This window comes from Barbatula barbatula (assembly GCF_947034865.1).
Source record: "Barbatula barbatula genome assembly, chromosome: 22".
NCBI classification, from domain to species: domain Eukaryota; kingdom Metazoa; phylum Chordata; class Actinopteri; order Cypriniformes; family Nemacheilidae; genus Barbatula; species Barbatula barbatula.
Genome location: NC_136785.1, coordinates 7,815,002 through 7,830,680, shown reverse-complemented (window position 1 = coordinate 7,830,680; position 15,679 = coordinate 7,815,002). Strand labels below are relative to the sequence as shown.

At 36.7% G+C, this 15,679-nt stretch overlaps 3 protein-coding genes across 4 annotated transcripts; 2 read left to right on the top strand and 1 right to left on the bottom strand.

Moving 5' to 3' along the window:
• Nucleotides 1–176: 176 nt before the first annotated feature.
• LOC306911252 (sialidase-3-like) lies at nucleotides 177–2,705 on the bottom strand. The gene is made up of 3 exons (XM_079486447.1): nucleotides 2,446–2,705; nucleotides 1,933–2,168; nucleotides 177–1,723 (listed from the first exon to the last, which is right to left on the bottom strand). The coding sequence occupies exons 2-3, from the start codon at nucleotides 2,164–2,166 to the stop codon at nucleotides 749–751; spliced, it is 1,209 nt and encodes a 402-aa protein (XP_079342573.1). The 5' UTR covers nucleotides 2,167–2,168; nucleotides 2,446–2,705; the 3' UTR covers nucleotides 177–748.
• Nucleotides 2,706–2,944: 239 nt separating this feature from the next.
• Nucleotides 2,945–8,118, top strand: xrra1 (X-ray radiation resistance associated 1). 2 transcript variants are annotated; one of them, XM_079485883.1, is made up of 18 exons: nucleotides 2,945–3,026; nucleotides 3,274–3,388; nucleotides 3,471–3,622; nucleotides 3,721–3,792; nucleotides 3,872–3,944; nucleotides 4,039–4,136; nucleotides 4,216–4,364; nucleotides 4,471–4,575; nucleotides 4,859–5,037; nucleotides 5,200–5,249; nucleotides 5,347–5,424; nucleotides 5,523–5,616; nucleotides 5,732–5,850; nucleotides 5,942–6,187; nucleotides 6,253–6,403; nucleotides 6,487–6,602; nucleotides 6,690–6,795; nucleotides 7,369–8,118. In XM_079485883.1, exons 2-18 carry the CDS (start codon nucleotides 3,295–3,297, stop codon nucleotides 7,503–7,505), a joined length of 2,019 nt encoding a protein of 672 aa, XP_079342009.1. In that variant the 5' UTR covers nucleotides 2,945–3,026; nucleotides 3,274–3,294; the 3' UTR covers nucleotides 7,506–8,118. The 2 variants fall into 2 exon arrangements, with proteins under 2 accessions (XP_079342009.1, XP_079342010.1); XM_079485884.1 differs by having other exon boundaries at nucleotides 2,963–3,026; nucleotides 4,859–5,013; nucleotides 7,369–7,971.
• Nucleotides 8,119–8,121: 3 nt separating this feature from the next.
• On the top strand, nucleotides 8,122–14,207 carry chrdl2 (chordin-like 2). The gene is made up of 11 exons (XM_079485885.1): nucleotides 8,122–8,308; nucleotides 8,554–8,666; nucleotides 8,934–9,027; nucleotides 9,190–9,335; nucleotides 9,672–9,765; nucleotides 9,925–9,989; nucleotides 10,134–10,305; nucleotides 10,418–10,606; nucleotides 10,976–11,152; nucleotides 11,456–11,548; nucleotides 12,026–14,207. Exons 1-11 carry the CDS (start codon nucleotides 8,212–8,214, stop codon nucleotides 12,157–12,159), a joined length of 1,374 nt encoding a protein of 457 aa, XP_079342011.1. The 5' UTR covers nucleotides 8,122–8,211; the 3' UTR covers nucleotides 12,160–14,207.
• Nucleotides 14,208–15,679: the final 1,472 nt, after the last annotated feature.

Sequence of the window (15,679 nt, the reverse complement as noted above, 5' to 3'; positions counted from 1 at the left end):
CCTAAAATACTGCAAACAAAACAAGTTAATAGTTGATAGATTCTACTATCTTGTTATTGATCCAAAATGATACCGTAGTGTTGTTCCATCTTGTTCATATGCCAAAACTGATAGATGTTACAATGCTGCTGACTTGGATGTCAGAGGGGAAGAACAGCAAAAAAAGGAGACGAAGTGATGTTATAATAAAATGAACAAACTTTATTGGGGAGAGAAAACATTGTTGTGTTCAGATGCTCATTCAAGAGTTCATTCTATCTCCGTCTAACTTTGTCCGACTTCGTCTGACTTGAACTGAGCAGGTGTTATTATACCAACATAGACAGTGGAAAATTACTGCTTCACAACATTGTCTCGTGACATTATTATGAACCTTGTCAGTCACATCAATATGAAGCAATTCATTCATGATTAAATTAATCATTTAAATTAATTAATATTTTTTAGTTGTATTATCTTAATATTTACATTAAGTTTAAAGCTGCAAACCAAAACTTAATAACGATAAACAAAAACAGTTATTGGGCATAAAACGTCTGCTGATAAGTGTTTGTTTAAGTTCTTCTGCTTCACAAGTTAGCTTTTAATAATGATATATAAGTTATAAACTTGAGTCTGTTTAACATCATTTAACCTCAACCTACGTAAAAACAAATACAGCAAGGTACAGCAAAAGTTACAAATTAGCGGCATTTTAAGATAAAGCAACATGCATTTTTACCACATCCAATAAACCTAGTTTGCTTCATCACATATCACAAGCATGCATGACATCACCAAGTTTAAATTCAACAAAGGCTATCTGCTCAAGCTCACTCTTCTCTCCACACTCCATGAGGCAAGCAAAGTTCTGCTCGTACTGAGTCAAGTCTGAGTATCCGCTGGGACCCTTGTTGATGATCCAGGGCCGACTCCATCCAGAAGCATTTAAAGGTGATTTATTCAAATAAACTCCAAGATCCTTCCTCTTCTTTTTATTAGTTGGATGTGAATAGAGTAACCATGTCTTTGGGTCTAAATGTGCTGAGGGATCGTTTTGTTTCTCGTCCTCGTCGTCTGATGGCTTTGGCACAGGGAAGCTCAACACGCTACCTTGGCAACCTTGTCGGGGCTCCACAAGTTTCTGTGCAAAATGCGGTTTGTCGAAAGCTGCCCCATCGCTCTTGCTTAAAGCCTCTACTCTGTGGCCCTCTGTACTACGGGCATTACAGTACAAACGACTCTTATCATCATGGTCTATGATCTCCGCCATCTCACACTCACAAGACTTTATCTGGATTTTCTCCCCTATATTCCAGGTGATACCACAGTCATCACTGTAGAATGATAAAGCATGAGGCCTAACAAAAAGAGGAAAACTGAATGGGAAACATCTGCGATGAAAATAATAAACATAAGCAGGGATGATTAGTTTTCCAGATTTCATCTGAATGCCATGTCCTGGTCCAACGGCAAAAGTAGCCCAATGGCTAATCTTATCTCCGATCACACTGTTTGTTAAATCTTTTGTCTCGCTCCAGTTCTGGCCATAGTCTGTACTAGTGACAAAACACAGACGGGCCCGATTCCTACCAGTAGCAATCTGGCTGTGCTCGGTGGTATGACCGAATACGCAGATAAAGGAGAGAAAAATTGTTTTGGATTTTTTCTCATAGACTGGGCAAGGATTCATAGTGCGATGGTCCGCCAAACAGGCTGAAGACAGTGTTTGAGGAGGAGACCACTAAAAAGCATAACAATTCATTAAATTGTGTGGCAGTCAAAGAGTTTGAATGGCTAACATTCTGCATGAAAGAAAGTGCTAAAGATTTGGAAACACATGAGGCCATGTAAATCCCAGTTGGGATTGTTTAAAAAATCAATGGAAAATGTATATAACCAAATAAAGAATTAGAAAATCTATCTGTATCATCTGCTAAAGATATGCATTACCTGGATGGATCCATTATGAAGTGATCCCCTCCTCATGACCAAGAATTTTGCATCACTGTCACGTGGTGTGCTGCGCTCTTCAGCAAAGGCGAGAAAAGTGTGAGCATCACTTATGTAGATGAGAGCTGGAATTCTGAATGTCGTACCATCCTTCTGTTGTTTAAATAATGATGTTCGAGCAGGTTGAGTCCGGTGGGATTCTGGGGAGCTTTGAGACGCCATGCTGTCAATCATTCCTGGAAACACAAGTGTTGTATGACAAGCTGCAATAATGCAATGACCTTTGAACGTGACTCGACTTAGTCATAAAAATACCAAAAATCTTTATATCTTAACTAATGTAAACCACAAATCTTCATAGGAACACTGCAGTTATTTTACTCACAGGGCGGTGCTGTGAAGGAAGTGACTACTGAAATGTGTCGATAAATGACGGTATACTATTTTACAGTAACGTTAGACATAAAATCGAAATTACATTCATGCTTATCTCTCACGTGCCTTTGAACTTACGTTATCGCGTTTTGGAGATTCATTTAAAGACCCATTGTGCGCATTAGCAGCCGACGGTTGCTAGGCTACAGCTAGCCAGAAGTGGTGCAGAATCTCGCCCTATAATCACAATAAATTACATTAACTAAAGCCTACCCCATCCTTAAACATAACCTTGCAATAAAAAAAATATATCCATAAACTGTTTTCAGCGTGACAAAAAATATGAAGTATTGAAGTGCGCGTGCCGCCCCGTTGGAGGTATTCGCGAGCGGTGCATTGTGGGATTAGTAGTTCTATGACAACAATCGCGCAAGGTCCCTTTTTACTAGGAGCTTGTTTTATAAATGCCGTTTTTAATTTTCTTTATATATATATATATATATATATATATATATTTATTTATATTCATATTCTTGTATAGCTTTTTGGTTGAGTCTTTAATATCAACAGACCAGTAAAGTAGCTACATTAACGTTGGGAAAATACTACATTTCCCAAAGTCCGTCTTATAGTTGCTAGGATACCATGCGTCTTTGCTTCAGGTTTAGTTTGTGAACATTTTTCAAACATAAGTCAAGAAGGATTTCATTTGGTCACTTGTAAGTTATTTTTGTACAGTCACGAAAGTACTTTATCTAAGCAATTTAATAAAACAATACTGTTTGATACGTTATGTAATGACGTAGCTAGTGCAAATAAACCTGTTTGTTGTATTTGTCCGACTAACGATTAACATCTTGACCTTTAATAAGTCTACAACTTTTCAATTGGCTAGTGTTTTCATTGGCTTTATAGTTTTTGTATTTGTTATGTTGGCTTTATTAGGCATGTTTTATTTATGTTTAGGTAAACTGCTTGTTGGCAGAGATGGCAGGACTGGGTGTTTACAAACTGGACAATGGAGAAAGTTACCCTTCAAATTGCTTCCCAATAAAATCGTTTCATCATCCAAGTAAAGAAGGTTGTGGCACACATGCATCAGATGTCTTTAGATGTTAAATTAATAAATCGTTTTTTAACTTTGGCTTTTTAATGTTAATTAGGAGCAGGACACTGGCTTGTAGCCCACAAAAATGCTATGGACGAGAGAATATTGAAAAAGAAAAGAGGCACAGGATCACAAATTAAAGTTAATCCTGGGAAAGAACAGCGAAGACCCGAGGCTGCTAGCACAGTTTTAGATGCACAGCTTCTGGTGAGAATGCTAATGTAAAATAGAGTAATTTCTTTGTAATGGGACATTCAATTTATGCATTTGTTTCACATTTTAAAAACACCTTGACTCTATTTCAGGTTAAATTGCATTGTGTGGATAAGCCATCTGACCTCTGTTGTGTTAACATGAGTGATCTGGGTCTGCAGACAGTAAGATTGATCAATTCAGATCTATTTTATTCATTTAATTTTTATTTTGTTATTACATGACTGACATTTTTATTTCCAGGTGAGGCTTGAGGAGTTGGAAGAATTTAATAATATTGCTTACATAAATGCTTCCGAAAACCATTTAACTTTGGGTACTTAAGTATTTTAGTTCTGAAACATTTGTGATATTTCTGCTAGGAAGTTAAAAAATAAGCATATAATATAAGCATCGACATTTGTTTCTAGAACCTTTCAGCAGGTTTCCTGCATTAAGGGAATTAGAGCTGGCACTGAACGGTCTTCATACCTTGAAGATTTGTGCTGAGGACTTTCAGAGATTAAAGGTATAGGTTGACTTGTGTGTTTCGGTTTTCTCTTGGAAATGTGATTTAAATGTCACTGAACATGTTTCATTTGTTTCAGGTGTTGGATTTATCCTTTAATAGCATTACAGGTGAAAGCATATTGAATCTAGGCCTGTTACCCCATCTGAAGATGCTACATCTAACTGGAAACCAATTGCAGATGCTTCCACCTAATATGGCTGGGCCTTGTACCTGTCATAAAGAAACGTAAATGTTTACTAGTTATCTAAGTGCAGATTATTATAAAAGCCTAACAAAACAAAACTACACAGAGTGACTATTTAAAGTTACAGTAACACTCTTTTGTTAACAGCACACACCGGTGTGACTTCTTGTTTCAAACGCTGGAGGTATTGATGCTCGATGACAACAGATTAAGTTCTCTTGGGGTGTTTGAAAGCCTTGCTAACTTGAAGAGGTTTGTAAACAGTCTTCTGTTAGAGGCTTTTGTATTTCTGTTTTCCTTATGTAGACTGCCCCCTTGAGGCTAAACCACAAAATTATCTTCAGGATCAATGTTATAGCCCTAGGAAAATACCAGTGTTGTAAACATTAGTGTCTAGTGATTAGAGAGCCCTGGATTGTTTGCAAATGTTTTAACTTTAATAAGTTTGGAAAATGCAGCAAGACTCACATTTTACATTCATTGCTTTGGACGTGTGTAAGCGATCCTCTCATTTTTAGTTATTACTTTGGTTTAGGCTTCAACATCTAAACCTACAAGGGAATTTCATCTCAGGAGTCCCACTCTTAGAACACAAAGCACCATTACAAGATGCACAGACAAGCTTTATAACAAACAGCTTGAAGCAGGAATCTGGAAGTTCTGTGTCTTTCCTAGATGTCACAATAAAATGCGGAGCCATTCTTTGTGACAGAGGTAAAGAATCTACATTCAATAAGTCTATGTGAGATGCATGCTAACATACATGTGAATGTTTTGCAAGAAAGTTTTGGAATGTTTCATTGAAATTAAAAAAGTATATTATTTGGGAAGCAAATTATTTTAAATGTTAATTTATTTATGTTCTGTGTCAAACAGATGCCTCTGAGACGCTGGATCAGCAAAAGTCTACCACAGCAACATACAAAGTGGGATCTAAATCATTTGTTGACTTTATGTAATTCTGTCATTATTGTCATGTTTGTTATGCACAATTTTGTAATCTCTCTATCGTTCAATGATCAGAGAAAGGATCCTAGATGCCCTGAAGATTTTGGCCTACCTTTTCCAGAACTTTGTCATCTGAATTTGGCCAACAATAAGGTCTGTGTGTTGTCAGTTTAAAAAAAATTGGTATGCTACAAACATAGATGGCAGAAAGAAATCATTGACATCAGAGCTGTGTGCCACATTTTTCATAGATAGCAGAGGAAGAGGCATTGTTGCCCGTGGCATTGTTTCCAAAACTCAAAGAGCTTGTTATTCACTCAAACCCCTTGACAACACAGAGATGTGGTAAGATCACGGTCTCTTAGACACAGGCAGCATGTGAAACATATTTCTACATTAAATGTACTTTGGTTTTAAGTAAATCTGAAAATTAAACGTGTTGTTTATCAATATACTGTAGGTGATCCACCAATGTTGACCAGTTTTCTACAAGACAGGCTGGGTATTAACATAAAACGCAAAAAGACACCTGATCGTGTTAAGCAACACATTAGACCCGCTATTAATCCAAAACGCAAGGTGACACAAATTTAAAACTTTGAATAACGCAACATTTTTGGTTTGTTTTTAAAATAAGCCTTTTAAGAAAAATTTCCTTCTGAATTATCAGGTAAAAACTAAATTTCCAAGAGTGGCAAACAAACATACATCAGAAGAGCTCTGTACAGGAAAAGTTAATGGACATAATAATCTTCTAGCCCTACAGTCTGGGTCAAACCCTGTATTCGGCACCTTATCTAAAACAAGCATTGAAGAGGAGCAAGACATCACCAAAGACCATGAGTATTTTGACATGACATGTGCAGACTTATCCTGTGAGACACATCAAAATGCGGAGCCATTCTTTGTGACAGAGGTAAAGAATCTACATTCAATAAGTCTATGTGAGATGCATGCTAACATACATGTGAATGTTTTTAGGTTGATGACCTACATGAAGCAGATTATCAAGAACAACAAGATGATGCGAAAAAAAGGATGACAAAAGACAGACAGGCATTTCCAGAAAAACTTATTGGTTATGAAATCTTACTTGACGAAACATGTGACCCAGAAATGCCTGAGATTTCTGGTAAGATTTTTCTCTGTTATTTGCTTCATCTGAATTGGTGCTGTTTGTTTGGTTTTTGTAATGCAAGATTTGTCCTGACGTAGGAATTCAACATGCCGTTAGGGCTTTGGAGCACACGCTCCAAAATCTTCTTGTATATAGAGATTCTAAAGCAAATCTAGACCGTCCCCAGAAGCCATATGCTGAAAGGGAGAAAAAGGTTAGTTTAACACACCTAAAATCAATAGGATGTGAATGAATATTATCGTCTGTTGTAACTAATAACGCTGAAAAATTATTTTCACAGATTAAAAATTTGCCACCATTAGTACCAAAGAGGTCAAAGGGAGAAAAGGTTGATGATATCCTCACTCAAATAAAGGAGATGAAAACAATAAGCAAAGTTCCCTTAGGTAACAGTTACAGCCTCTCTCTCTCTCTCTCTCTCTCTCTCTCTATCTCTCTCTCTGTATCTCTTGCTCTCATTTTAAGACTTTTTAAGCTATGCCTTGAAATGCCCTTTTATTAAAATGACAAAATCGAGGTGGAATCCAGTGCAATTGGTTGAGCTAAATCAGTGTTATAAGATGCTATTTCAGACTATATATTTCTGACTGCGGGAATTTTTTTCCAACTGTGCAATAAATAAATTTTACCACAAATTAGCGCTAACTAGCTTGTTCTTGAAGATTTACAGGTCAACTAACATGCATGCCGCAGAGTTGTAATAGTGGTTGTGCAGTGCCGTGTTTACTTGGAAAGGCTCTATTTGGCTCTGCAGCTGTTCCTCTTATTATTTCAACACTTAACAGATTGCCTATGTGTTTGACTGCGCTGCATTAATGGAACTACACGGAAAACACTCCAAACTTACTCTTAGTCCATAGATTGATATCGTATGCATGTCTTTCAGTATTCTTTTCTTTCATGGTGTTTGTAATCATATGTGCTCATAGTTGTCATTTCCATGTATATTTTTCATTCAGGTAATGTCCTCAGTAGAGGGAACGATGCATGTAAGAAAGAATATAAGGAAGCATTGACCTTGCTGAAGGACATGCAGAGGAGATACAAAATGATCCATCAGAAAACATTGGTACAAGCAGCACAGCTTGACACTTGAGAATTCTGTATAATATATTTTACCTATGCAGTGCGTTTGTTATGAATTGCGATGTTTACATAACTTATTTTAAGACATTGAAAATATGTCAACAGAATCTTTGTATCAATTGTGTCAGTATATCAAAGTATATGCCGATAATATAGGATGATGATATATTTACCTTTAATCATGTTTCTGCAAACGTACATTTTTATTATTTAACTTGTAATGGACTGACCACTTGTCTAAAGTTGTTTTCATGCCTTTAAACAGACTAGATATGTGGGGATAGGCTGTCACTCTCCGTGACCCTGCATTGGATAAGTGCTATAAATGGGTGGATGGATTTTTTATTTGAGGTCTATACTTGTATGCTTTTCTGACAACTGTTTTGCTAAACAGTATTTATATTACAGCCTATAATAGCCTGCTGGACACTGTTTGTCATGTCAGCCATCAACCACAATAAACTGTCGTTTCTTGTAAACGTTTGTACTGTTTTTAAAAATAACTAAGCTTTCAATTAGAACAACTCTATTGCGTACTGGACTACACGATTAATAACGAATAACAATAATATTGGTAAAACATCTACCTATAAGTTGGTTTTCCTGTAGGAGGCGCTTTTGATAAAATCTCGAGGCGCAGCAGAGGCTCGCGCTGTGCGAGTCTGCGTTCAAGTGCAGAGAAGTTTTGGAAGACAATCCTGCCCAGTTTCTTGAAAATGAAGAAAATGATGATTTACTTGGAACCTCTTTTCGTTTTGGTCATAATGCGATGGTTTGTTCAGGGTGAAACGGAGGCGATGCGACCTGGGAAAAGTAAGTCACTAGTCCTTCCATCACAAAGTAGCCTATTTTATTGATATTGGGTTTACACTCACATGCATAATCACATGCGTAATTGCGCAAGGACGTTAGTTACATAAAACAGAAGCATAAAACTTATGTTTTTTAGTTGTTTTTATCGTAATAAAATCTGCTACCCGTGTAATGCAATTTAAACAGCACATCATTCCAGTTAATGTTAATCTTGTAATTCTCGACTGTCTCTGTGTTGCACGTAGTGTCGGGCGTGTTTTGCACTTTTAAAGAGAAGATGTACAGGCCAGGAGACAGCTGGCATCCCTATCTGGAGCCCTTTGGATTCATCTTCTGCATGCGTTGTACTTGCACAGAAGTACGTACCCACATTACGATTACAGTTTGCATTGTGTTGTGGTTTTTTTAGTTTGAGGGGGTATACGGACGCAAACGATGCGCCTTTAACATAAATGCTGTATTTTACATATAAAGTTTCTATAAGCATAAAAAGTGCGCCTTCTTCAGTTGCGCGTCGACGTGCATGCGCACGCGCGCGTCAGCCCCACCCACTACAGTATATGTAGGCCTAATGTCTTTACCTTCTGGCTGGTCTTATATTTGTATACCTTGTAACCGCTTGTAGTCTGGCCATGTGAAATGCAACACCATCAAGTGCCCTGTTCTGCGATGTGAAAATCCGGTGACGAATTCACAGCAATGTTGCCCTCGTTGTGCAGGTAAAATATTTCACCTTACGGCCAGTCGTTGATTAAGTTATTATGTTGCATGATGCTTTTACTTTACATTCTGCTTGTACTTACTGTCTTATGATGTACTGTGTAATAATTTCCATAACATTTGTATTTGAATCTTCTGACCGACATTTTACATAATCCCAGATGAGCACCGGACTCCTGCTGGTCTCCGAGCACCGGTTAAAACCTGTAGGTATAATGGAACCATATACCAGACAGGGGAAACATTTACAAATCACGAGCTCTTCCCATCCCGCCAGTCCAACCAATGTGTCATGTGCACTTGCTCTGTAAGTTTGTATTCATTTCTGTTGCACATCACTAAGGAATAAAAAAACACTTGAGTCTGAACTCAAATTAAGAAATCCTGACCATTTTTATTTGTCCCTGTTGGTTCTTTTGAAGGTGTTTCTGCAATGAAAAACAATATGAGAAAGCAGATATAAATGTAGGCCTAAATCTTCAGTAACAGTAGAAACACAGATATTAAAAAGAAAAACTTCGGATGTGAAAATGTAGTGTGGGAAAGGGACTGATATTGCATTGCTGCTTTCAAACAATTTGAGTAAGTTATATGGTGATTTCAAAATTTTCTTACTCTTTCTTCTTATTTGTTTTCATGAAAGAATGGAAATATATTCTGTGGATTAAAAACCTGTCAGCCTATTACATGCTTGTCTCCAGTTTCTGTACCAGATACCTGCTGCGTGGTGTGCAAAGGTAACATTAGAAATGCAATTTCTTATTCGCTTTGTAGTGATATTAGGTTGCAAATATTGGGATGCACTTTAGTCTGACATTTGAACAGTTATAAAGGAAACAATATGATTTCAAATCTTATTAGGTGAATGAAATATTTTTTCCCCCTTGAATTAACAGACGGTGCAATTCATTTAAATTCTGCGTCATTTGGGGATGGAGGACAGCAGCTGAACAGAGGAGTTGTATGTATTTCAAGAATTATTTAAACTTCTTAACCATTAGTTTCATGTTTTCATTCATAATAAGCTTTATATATGATCTTTATAACAGTGTGATGTTCATGTCCATTGTTACAATGTTGCCGTTTGTGTATCCTGAAACACAAGAGGCATTCTGTGGATCAGTGTGCTGTGGAACAGGTCAGGGGCCGTTCAGTTAGGGCAACACCATCAACACTGCAGGGCCTCAACTCCAGAAGTCTCAATCTACAGAAGTTACACATCAAAGGAGCTTCTGAAACTACTGTTAAGATTTTATTACAGCGCAAACATCAGAGAGGTGCACTTTAAAGGGGTGGTTTGGGATATACTTTGTATTTTTAGAAATTGATTGTCAAAAACTCATTAAGTCAAAAAATGTAAGTAATGTAGAGTTTCTGACTTTCTCTAAGCTTGTGTGTACAGTGGCAAGACATACTCTCATGGTGACGTGTGGCACCCGGTGCTGGGGAGGGTTTTGGAGTGCATTCTGTGTACCTGCAGGGACAGCTTTCAAGAGTGCAGACGCACCACATGTCCCACCCAGTATCCATGCCAACATCCCATAAAGATAGAAGGGAAATGCTGTAAGATCTGTCCAGGTAGGGGTATTATGGTTGCGTATTAAAATGTTAGCAACTAATTATCAAGTTTTATGTTAAAGAACTTGGGCTCTAGTCAATCTATAAAAATGTTCATTAAGAGGCTTTCAAGTGATAGTTGAAACAAAAAAAAAATTCTGTCATAATTTATTCACCTTCTTGGAACACACAAAAGTATATATATACAGAGAAAGTCAATGGGGACCAATGCTTTTAGTTAATAATGTTTTCATGAATATCTTTGGAATAAGTTTGGAATGACATGAGGGTGAGTAAATGAAAAGATAATTTTCATTTTTGATGAACTATCCCTTTAAGAGGTTACACTGTTTTATCATTGCGTAATTTTTATTTAACTTGAACTTACAGAACTCAAAGCAGAAGGCAACAGAACTGACTGCTTGCTCGGTCAAGACAATAACAGTCTGTTGGTGTATAAAGTTAAGTCCTCATCTGCTTCTCAGTCAGAAGACAAAGCGCGGAGGATTGCTATCGAGAGGCAAGGAGCCGAAGAAGTAGAGGTGCAAGTCTGGAAAACCGTTGACGGTAATGCTGCACTTTTATCAAGTTTTAATATAGAGTGTCATTTAGAGCTGGTGTAGAGTATTTTTAGTATTGGGATTGGTACACACCTCAATAGAGAATGATTCCGTTATTTTTTTTCAATGCACCGTTAGACACTTATATTAAACAAAATAAATTTACGAAACGCGCTCTGTAGAGCTTCGTTTTGTAAGGTCTTTATACACCTCAATAGACATATAGTTATGTCTATTATATTGCATTTCTGTCGATAGATCCTCCAAAAATTACACACAGCACCTTTAAACTGTCTACTAATCTTTGCAGGTGTTTTGCATCTAATGGAGACCGGTGATGTTCAGAAAAAAGACCTCATAGAGCATCCAGAAAATTACATTTTACTGACTACATTGGATGAAGGTTTGTTTAATTACATTTCAAATCGATTTTCCATTCGGATACGTTTTCGGTATGAAAGAAGGAAAATCATACGATACATAGTACAACTCCACAGTGTATTTTGAAACAGCTGAAATTGAGTTTCAATTGAATCCTTGGATAACTCAATTAAAAAGATTTGTTTTAAATCCGTCTAACAGGGAGTAAAGGGTATTGCTTATTCCTCAATGTCAGCCTATACAGTATGTTTTAAACAGATTTGAAAACTGAGATGCTACTTTGGCCAATTTAAACTACTTGAGCTCAGAGAACATTCAGCTGCTTGGGAATATGAGAATGTAGAGACCAAAGGAACTCTCTCGAACATCTGACATAAATATAATATTAATGTTTGTTGCATTTTTGGGGTGGACTGTTCCTTTTAAAGCAGTTGAGGTGCCAGACAAAGCTATTTTACCTCACTTGGTTTATTTAAAGCATCTAACTTCTTTTACACAGACACCTGGAGAAAGTTCAAAGAGGAGGAGGACAAACAGAAGGATTTCAGTAAGATTCGGAGCTGTGAAGATGGGATCAAGGAAGTGGTGAAATACTTAAACCCTGAACAGCTGGACCGTCTTTGTGCTTCCTAGTCTCCATTTGACTCTCTTGCACTGTGCCATCCTGCATCTAGACATACATTTTATTACCAGAAGAGCACATATACCCACACCCTCACACAATGTGCATGTAGTACAAAACCAGATGCTGGCAGCAGGTAGTCTAAAGATCTCCTTTATTACTATGAGTCAGTTCAGCACAAGACTTTATGAGTTTGACATCCCAGAATTCTTTGTAAGACCTTGCTTTTTACTGAACGGGCTGAGGTCAGTCATTACGTTTTCTCTGGCTGAAAAATGCACGTTTGACAGGAAAATTGTGGGAATGCATGTTACTGTCTTTATTATTTGGGGCGGAGTGAAGGGTTAATTTACAGCAATCCTCAGCGTTACAAGGAATGGTGCATGCTATTTTAGCTGGTATCCACTGTATGTACATAAAAGGTAAAACAGAGGGTGATTATGACAGCTTATTGGCCGGAATGCTTTTATAAAGTTGACATAGGCCACATTTTCCACTGTATTTAGTTATACAACAGTCTTAAATATCATGGACAAACTAAAGAATACACTATTTATTTAAACTCAAAACAGCCAACATTTTTCTTTAATTGAATGTAATTGCCTTTCTTCTATGCAGAAATGTTTCATTGACATGTATGAAGTCTGTATATTTAACCGGGTTTGTATAACCCATGCATTTAAAATGTTCAAAATATATTTGGGGTATCCTGGCGTTAAGACTAATCAATATGAAATATTATCTCTTCGCTTTCAGGCCGAAACCTTGTATCTCATTTTGTCCATAAATCATTAGTCACACTTAATTTTTGTCTGTGGGTTCTTTGCAAATATTTATAGTGGTGTTTTTTTTTCATTTTATAAAAAGTGCTGGTTTGAGAAATACAAGGTGTCTGCCCGAAGGCGACAATATGATGGATAATATTTTAAGCATTTAATGCAGACAAACTTGTTTAAGTTTTCTTAACACTTGAAAGCTCTGATGCACAAATTAAGTTTCTATTGTATGCGTTTTTCTTCTAGTTTGTCTTTTATTGTTGTTATAAAAGCCAAATACCATGAAGTATGAAATTAATCATAGTTTGTAAGCCATAATTGTTGGTCGCACTTATTTCACTTCCATAAATCTAGTTAAAGCACTCTATTTTACACATACTTAATATACAAAAATATTGTCTTTACTATTCAGGGGGTCACAAAATATCTAAGTTTAGTACACTAAGATCTTAAGTTTAACCTCAAAAATGACTAAAGAAAGCAGCTCTTTTCACCTGGCAAGCTATGATGTATGGTATAAGATGACGTTTTATAATAGGATGGGTAAATCAATATTTTGAAGTATTACACCTTCTTCCACACAATAATGTAATAATCCATATTTTAATGTGATTTTCTTTACCAAAATGTCTATGAGAAGGCAAACATATTGTAGCAGCTTATCAAACATTAATGTAACTAAGTCCTGTAACAATTGTTAGGGGATTTTTATAGGGCTGAAATGAACAATCCAATGTGGCATAAATGATCAGAAAGCTGTTACGGCCCATCGCATTTCCTAAAGCATCATGACAGAACATGTAGACATCCTTTATTCCACAGTAACGCTCATCACAAAGAACCGCGACCAGCTGCCGAACCCAGACGGGGCAGTTCAGGGAGTTGTGACTAATATCCTCTCTCTCTCCAGATCCCAAAAGCCCACTTTCCTCTTCTGTCACAATGGGACATTGTACTGGCCGCACACAAAGTGCCAGACGGAGCTGCTCATCTCTCACTGAAGGCCTGACAAAATATTTTGAAACAGAAGCCCCTCAGTTGCAGAACTTAATATTCACACAATGAAGCTGTGAATTATTTCTGCTGGCTGTTGGATCTGACGGTTTCTGGCCATTTATTCTCTTTGAACGGCTTGGAGGGAAACAAATGGGATTTTGCTTTGTGCTCCTTTTTCCTTTTCTGTCTTTGTGTATGTTAGTTTAAGAGGAGGGTTGGACAGACCCACACCAAAGAGAGTCTTTTGTAATGTGAAGAACATTAAATAAATGTATGGCTCAACTTTTAATTATGTCTGTATTGATTTAAAAGAGTTGCCTGAGGTTTTTATAACTTGCCATAACAAAAAAAGAACATATGGCCAACACAAACTTATGAAATAAAAAAAATGTGTTAAGCGAATTTGTTAAGAAATGTTCAAGTTCATATTGAAATCTCTGACTTTCTATCACAGGAAGTCTTTTGTTTCCTGAGCACAGCCTGAGACCTTGTTAAGATCCTTTTTTGACACAGCTAGTCATCTATGACTAACAACTGTGCTGTTAAACTAATTTCTCTTTACTGTGGGCTGGTACTTACATGGTCTCTTTATTTTTGGCTTAAGGTTTTGACTTCCTACTACATGACATTTAGCGCTTGGCCCTGGTAGTCTGAGCATCTGGACCATTTCACTGTGTGTATTCCTGCTCGGCCTTCTTCTCATTGTTGCACGTTGAAGTGTCAATGGATTTTAATATTTATTTGTGGTTAATTTAGTTTCTGTGTAGTTATTGCGTTTCAATGTGCATGTTTCATTTTTAGTTCACCCAAAAATGAAATTACTTTACAAACTTATATACGGGATGGCAAGGGCATATTTCCTTTCTTAAAGTGATATTCACCCAAAATAATTTATTCTGTCAACATTAACTCACCCTCTTGTCATTTCAAGACTTTCTTCTTTCCACACAGCACAGAAGAAGATATTTAAAAGATTATCTGGCCCCCATTTACTTGCATTGGTTCTGTGTCCATTGAATAGAATAGAATTAGGGCCAGTGCTGTTCAAATACTTTTTTCAAAATATCTTCTTTTGTGTTCTGTGGAAGAAGGTTTGAAATAACAAGAGGCCGAGTTAATGATGACAGAATTTACAGATTTGTGGGTGAACTATCACTTCAAGTTGAACAACAATGGGATGTCAATAAAGGTATGTCACTTATACAAATATAGATCCCTAAACCGTAAAGCTCCAAAAGTACACAAAATAACCCCAACAAAAGTTAATTTGCTTTTAAAAGTGAAACAATAGGCATGTATGAGACGATGAGTGATTTATATAATGATTATATGTTATCATGAGACCATGTGAGATTAGATGTCATCAATGTCACCGTATTTGAATGAAGTGCTCAGAAATGCTTGTTTTGTTTTTAATTTTTCTAAATGCTCAAATATGATATTTTTTACACACCTATCAAAAAAACTTTGTGTTTAACTGTAGAAAATCGCATACATTCTTTAAGAAAAGAAAATACCAATGTGTCATTTTGGATTTGAAAATAGCAGATGGATGACACTTCTTGTGTAAAGATGTGGCCCTGGTGTTGTAGGGCTGCAACAAATTATTATTTTGATCATCAATTATTTTCTCAGATTAATCAGAAGGTTTTGGTCGATTATTCAGTTCTTGCACTTCATTAAAATATTGAGTTTGTTTTATTTATTAGTTAAAATAGGTCAAAGACATTTCAGCTTTTGAGTGAACATCAATAGTAAT

Coding starts and splice junctions, on each gene's coding strand:
- LOC306911252 (XM_079486447.1), bottom strand. CDS start 2,166: ATGATTGACAGCATGGCGTCTCAAAGCTCCCCAGAATCCCACCGGACT. Junction 1,724..1,932: donor TTCATAATGGATCCATCCAG/GTAATGCATATC, acceptor TATGCTTTTTAG/TGGTCTCCTCCTCAAACACT.
- xrra1 (XM_079485883.1), top strand. CDS start 3,295: ATGGCAGGACTGGGTGTTTACAAACTGGACAATGGAGAAAGTTACCCT. Junction 3,623..3,720: donor TTTTAGATGCACAGCTTCTG/GTGAGAATGCTA, acceptor ACTCTATTTCAG/GTTAAATTGCATTGTGTGGA. Junction 3,945..4,038: donor CGAAAACCATTTAACTTTGG/GTACTTAAGTAT, acceptor ATTTGTTTCTAG/AACCTTTCAGCAGGTTTCCT.
- chrdl2 (XM_079485885.1), top strand. CDS start 8,212: ATGAAGAAAATGATGATTTACTTGGAACCTCTTTTCGTTTTGGTCATA. Junction 9,766..9,924: donor CTGCTGCGTGGTGTGCAAAG/GTAACATTAGAA, acceptor TTGAATTAACAG/ACGGTGCAATTCATTTAAAT. Junction 11,549..12,025: donor ACTGACTACATTGGATGAAG/GTTTGTTTAATT, acceptor TCTTTTACACAG/ACACCTGGAGAAAGTTCAAA.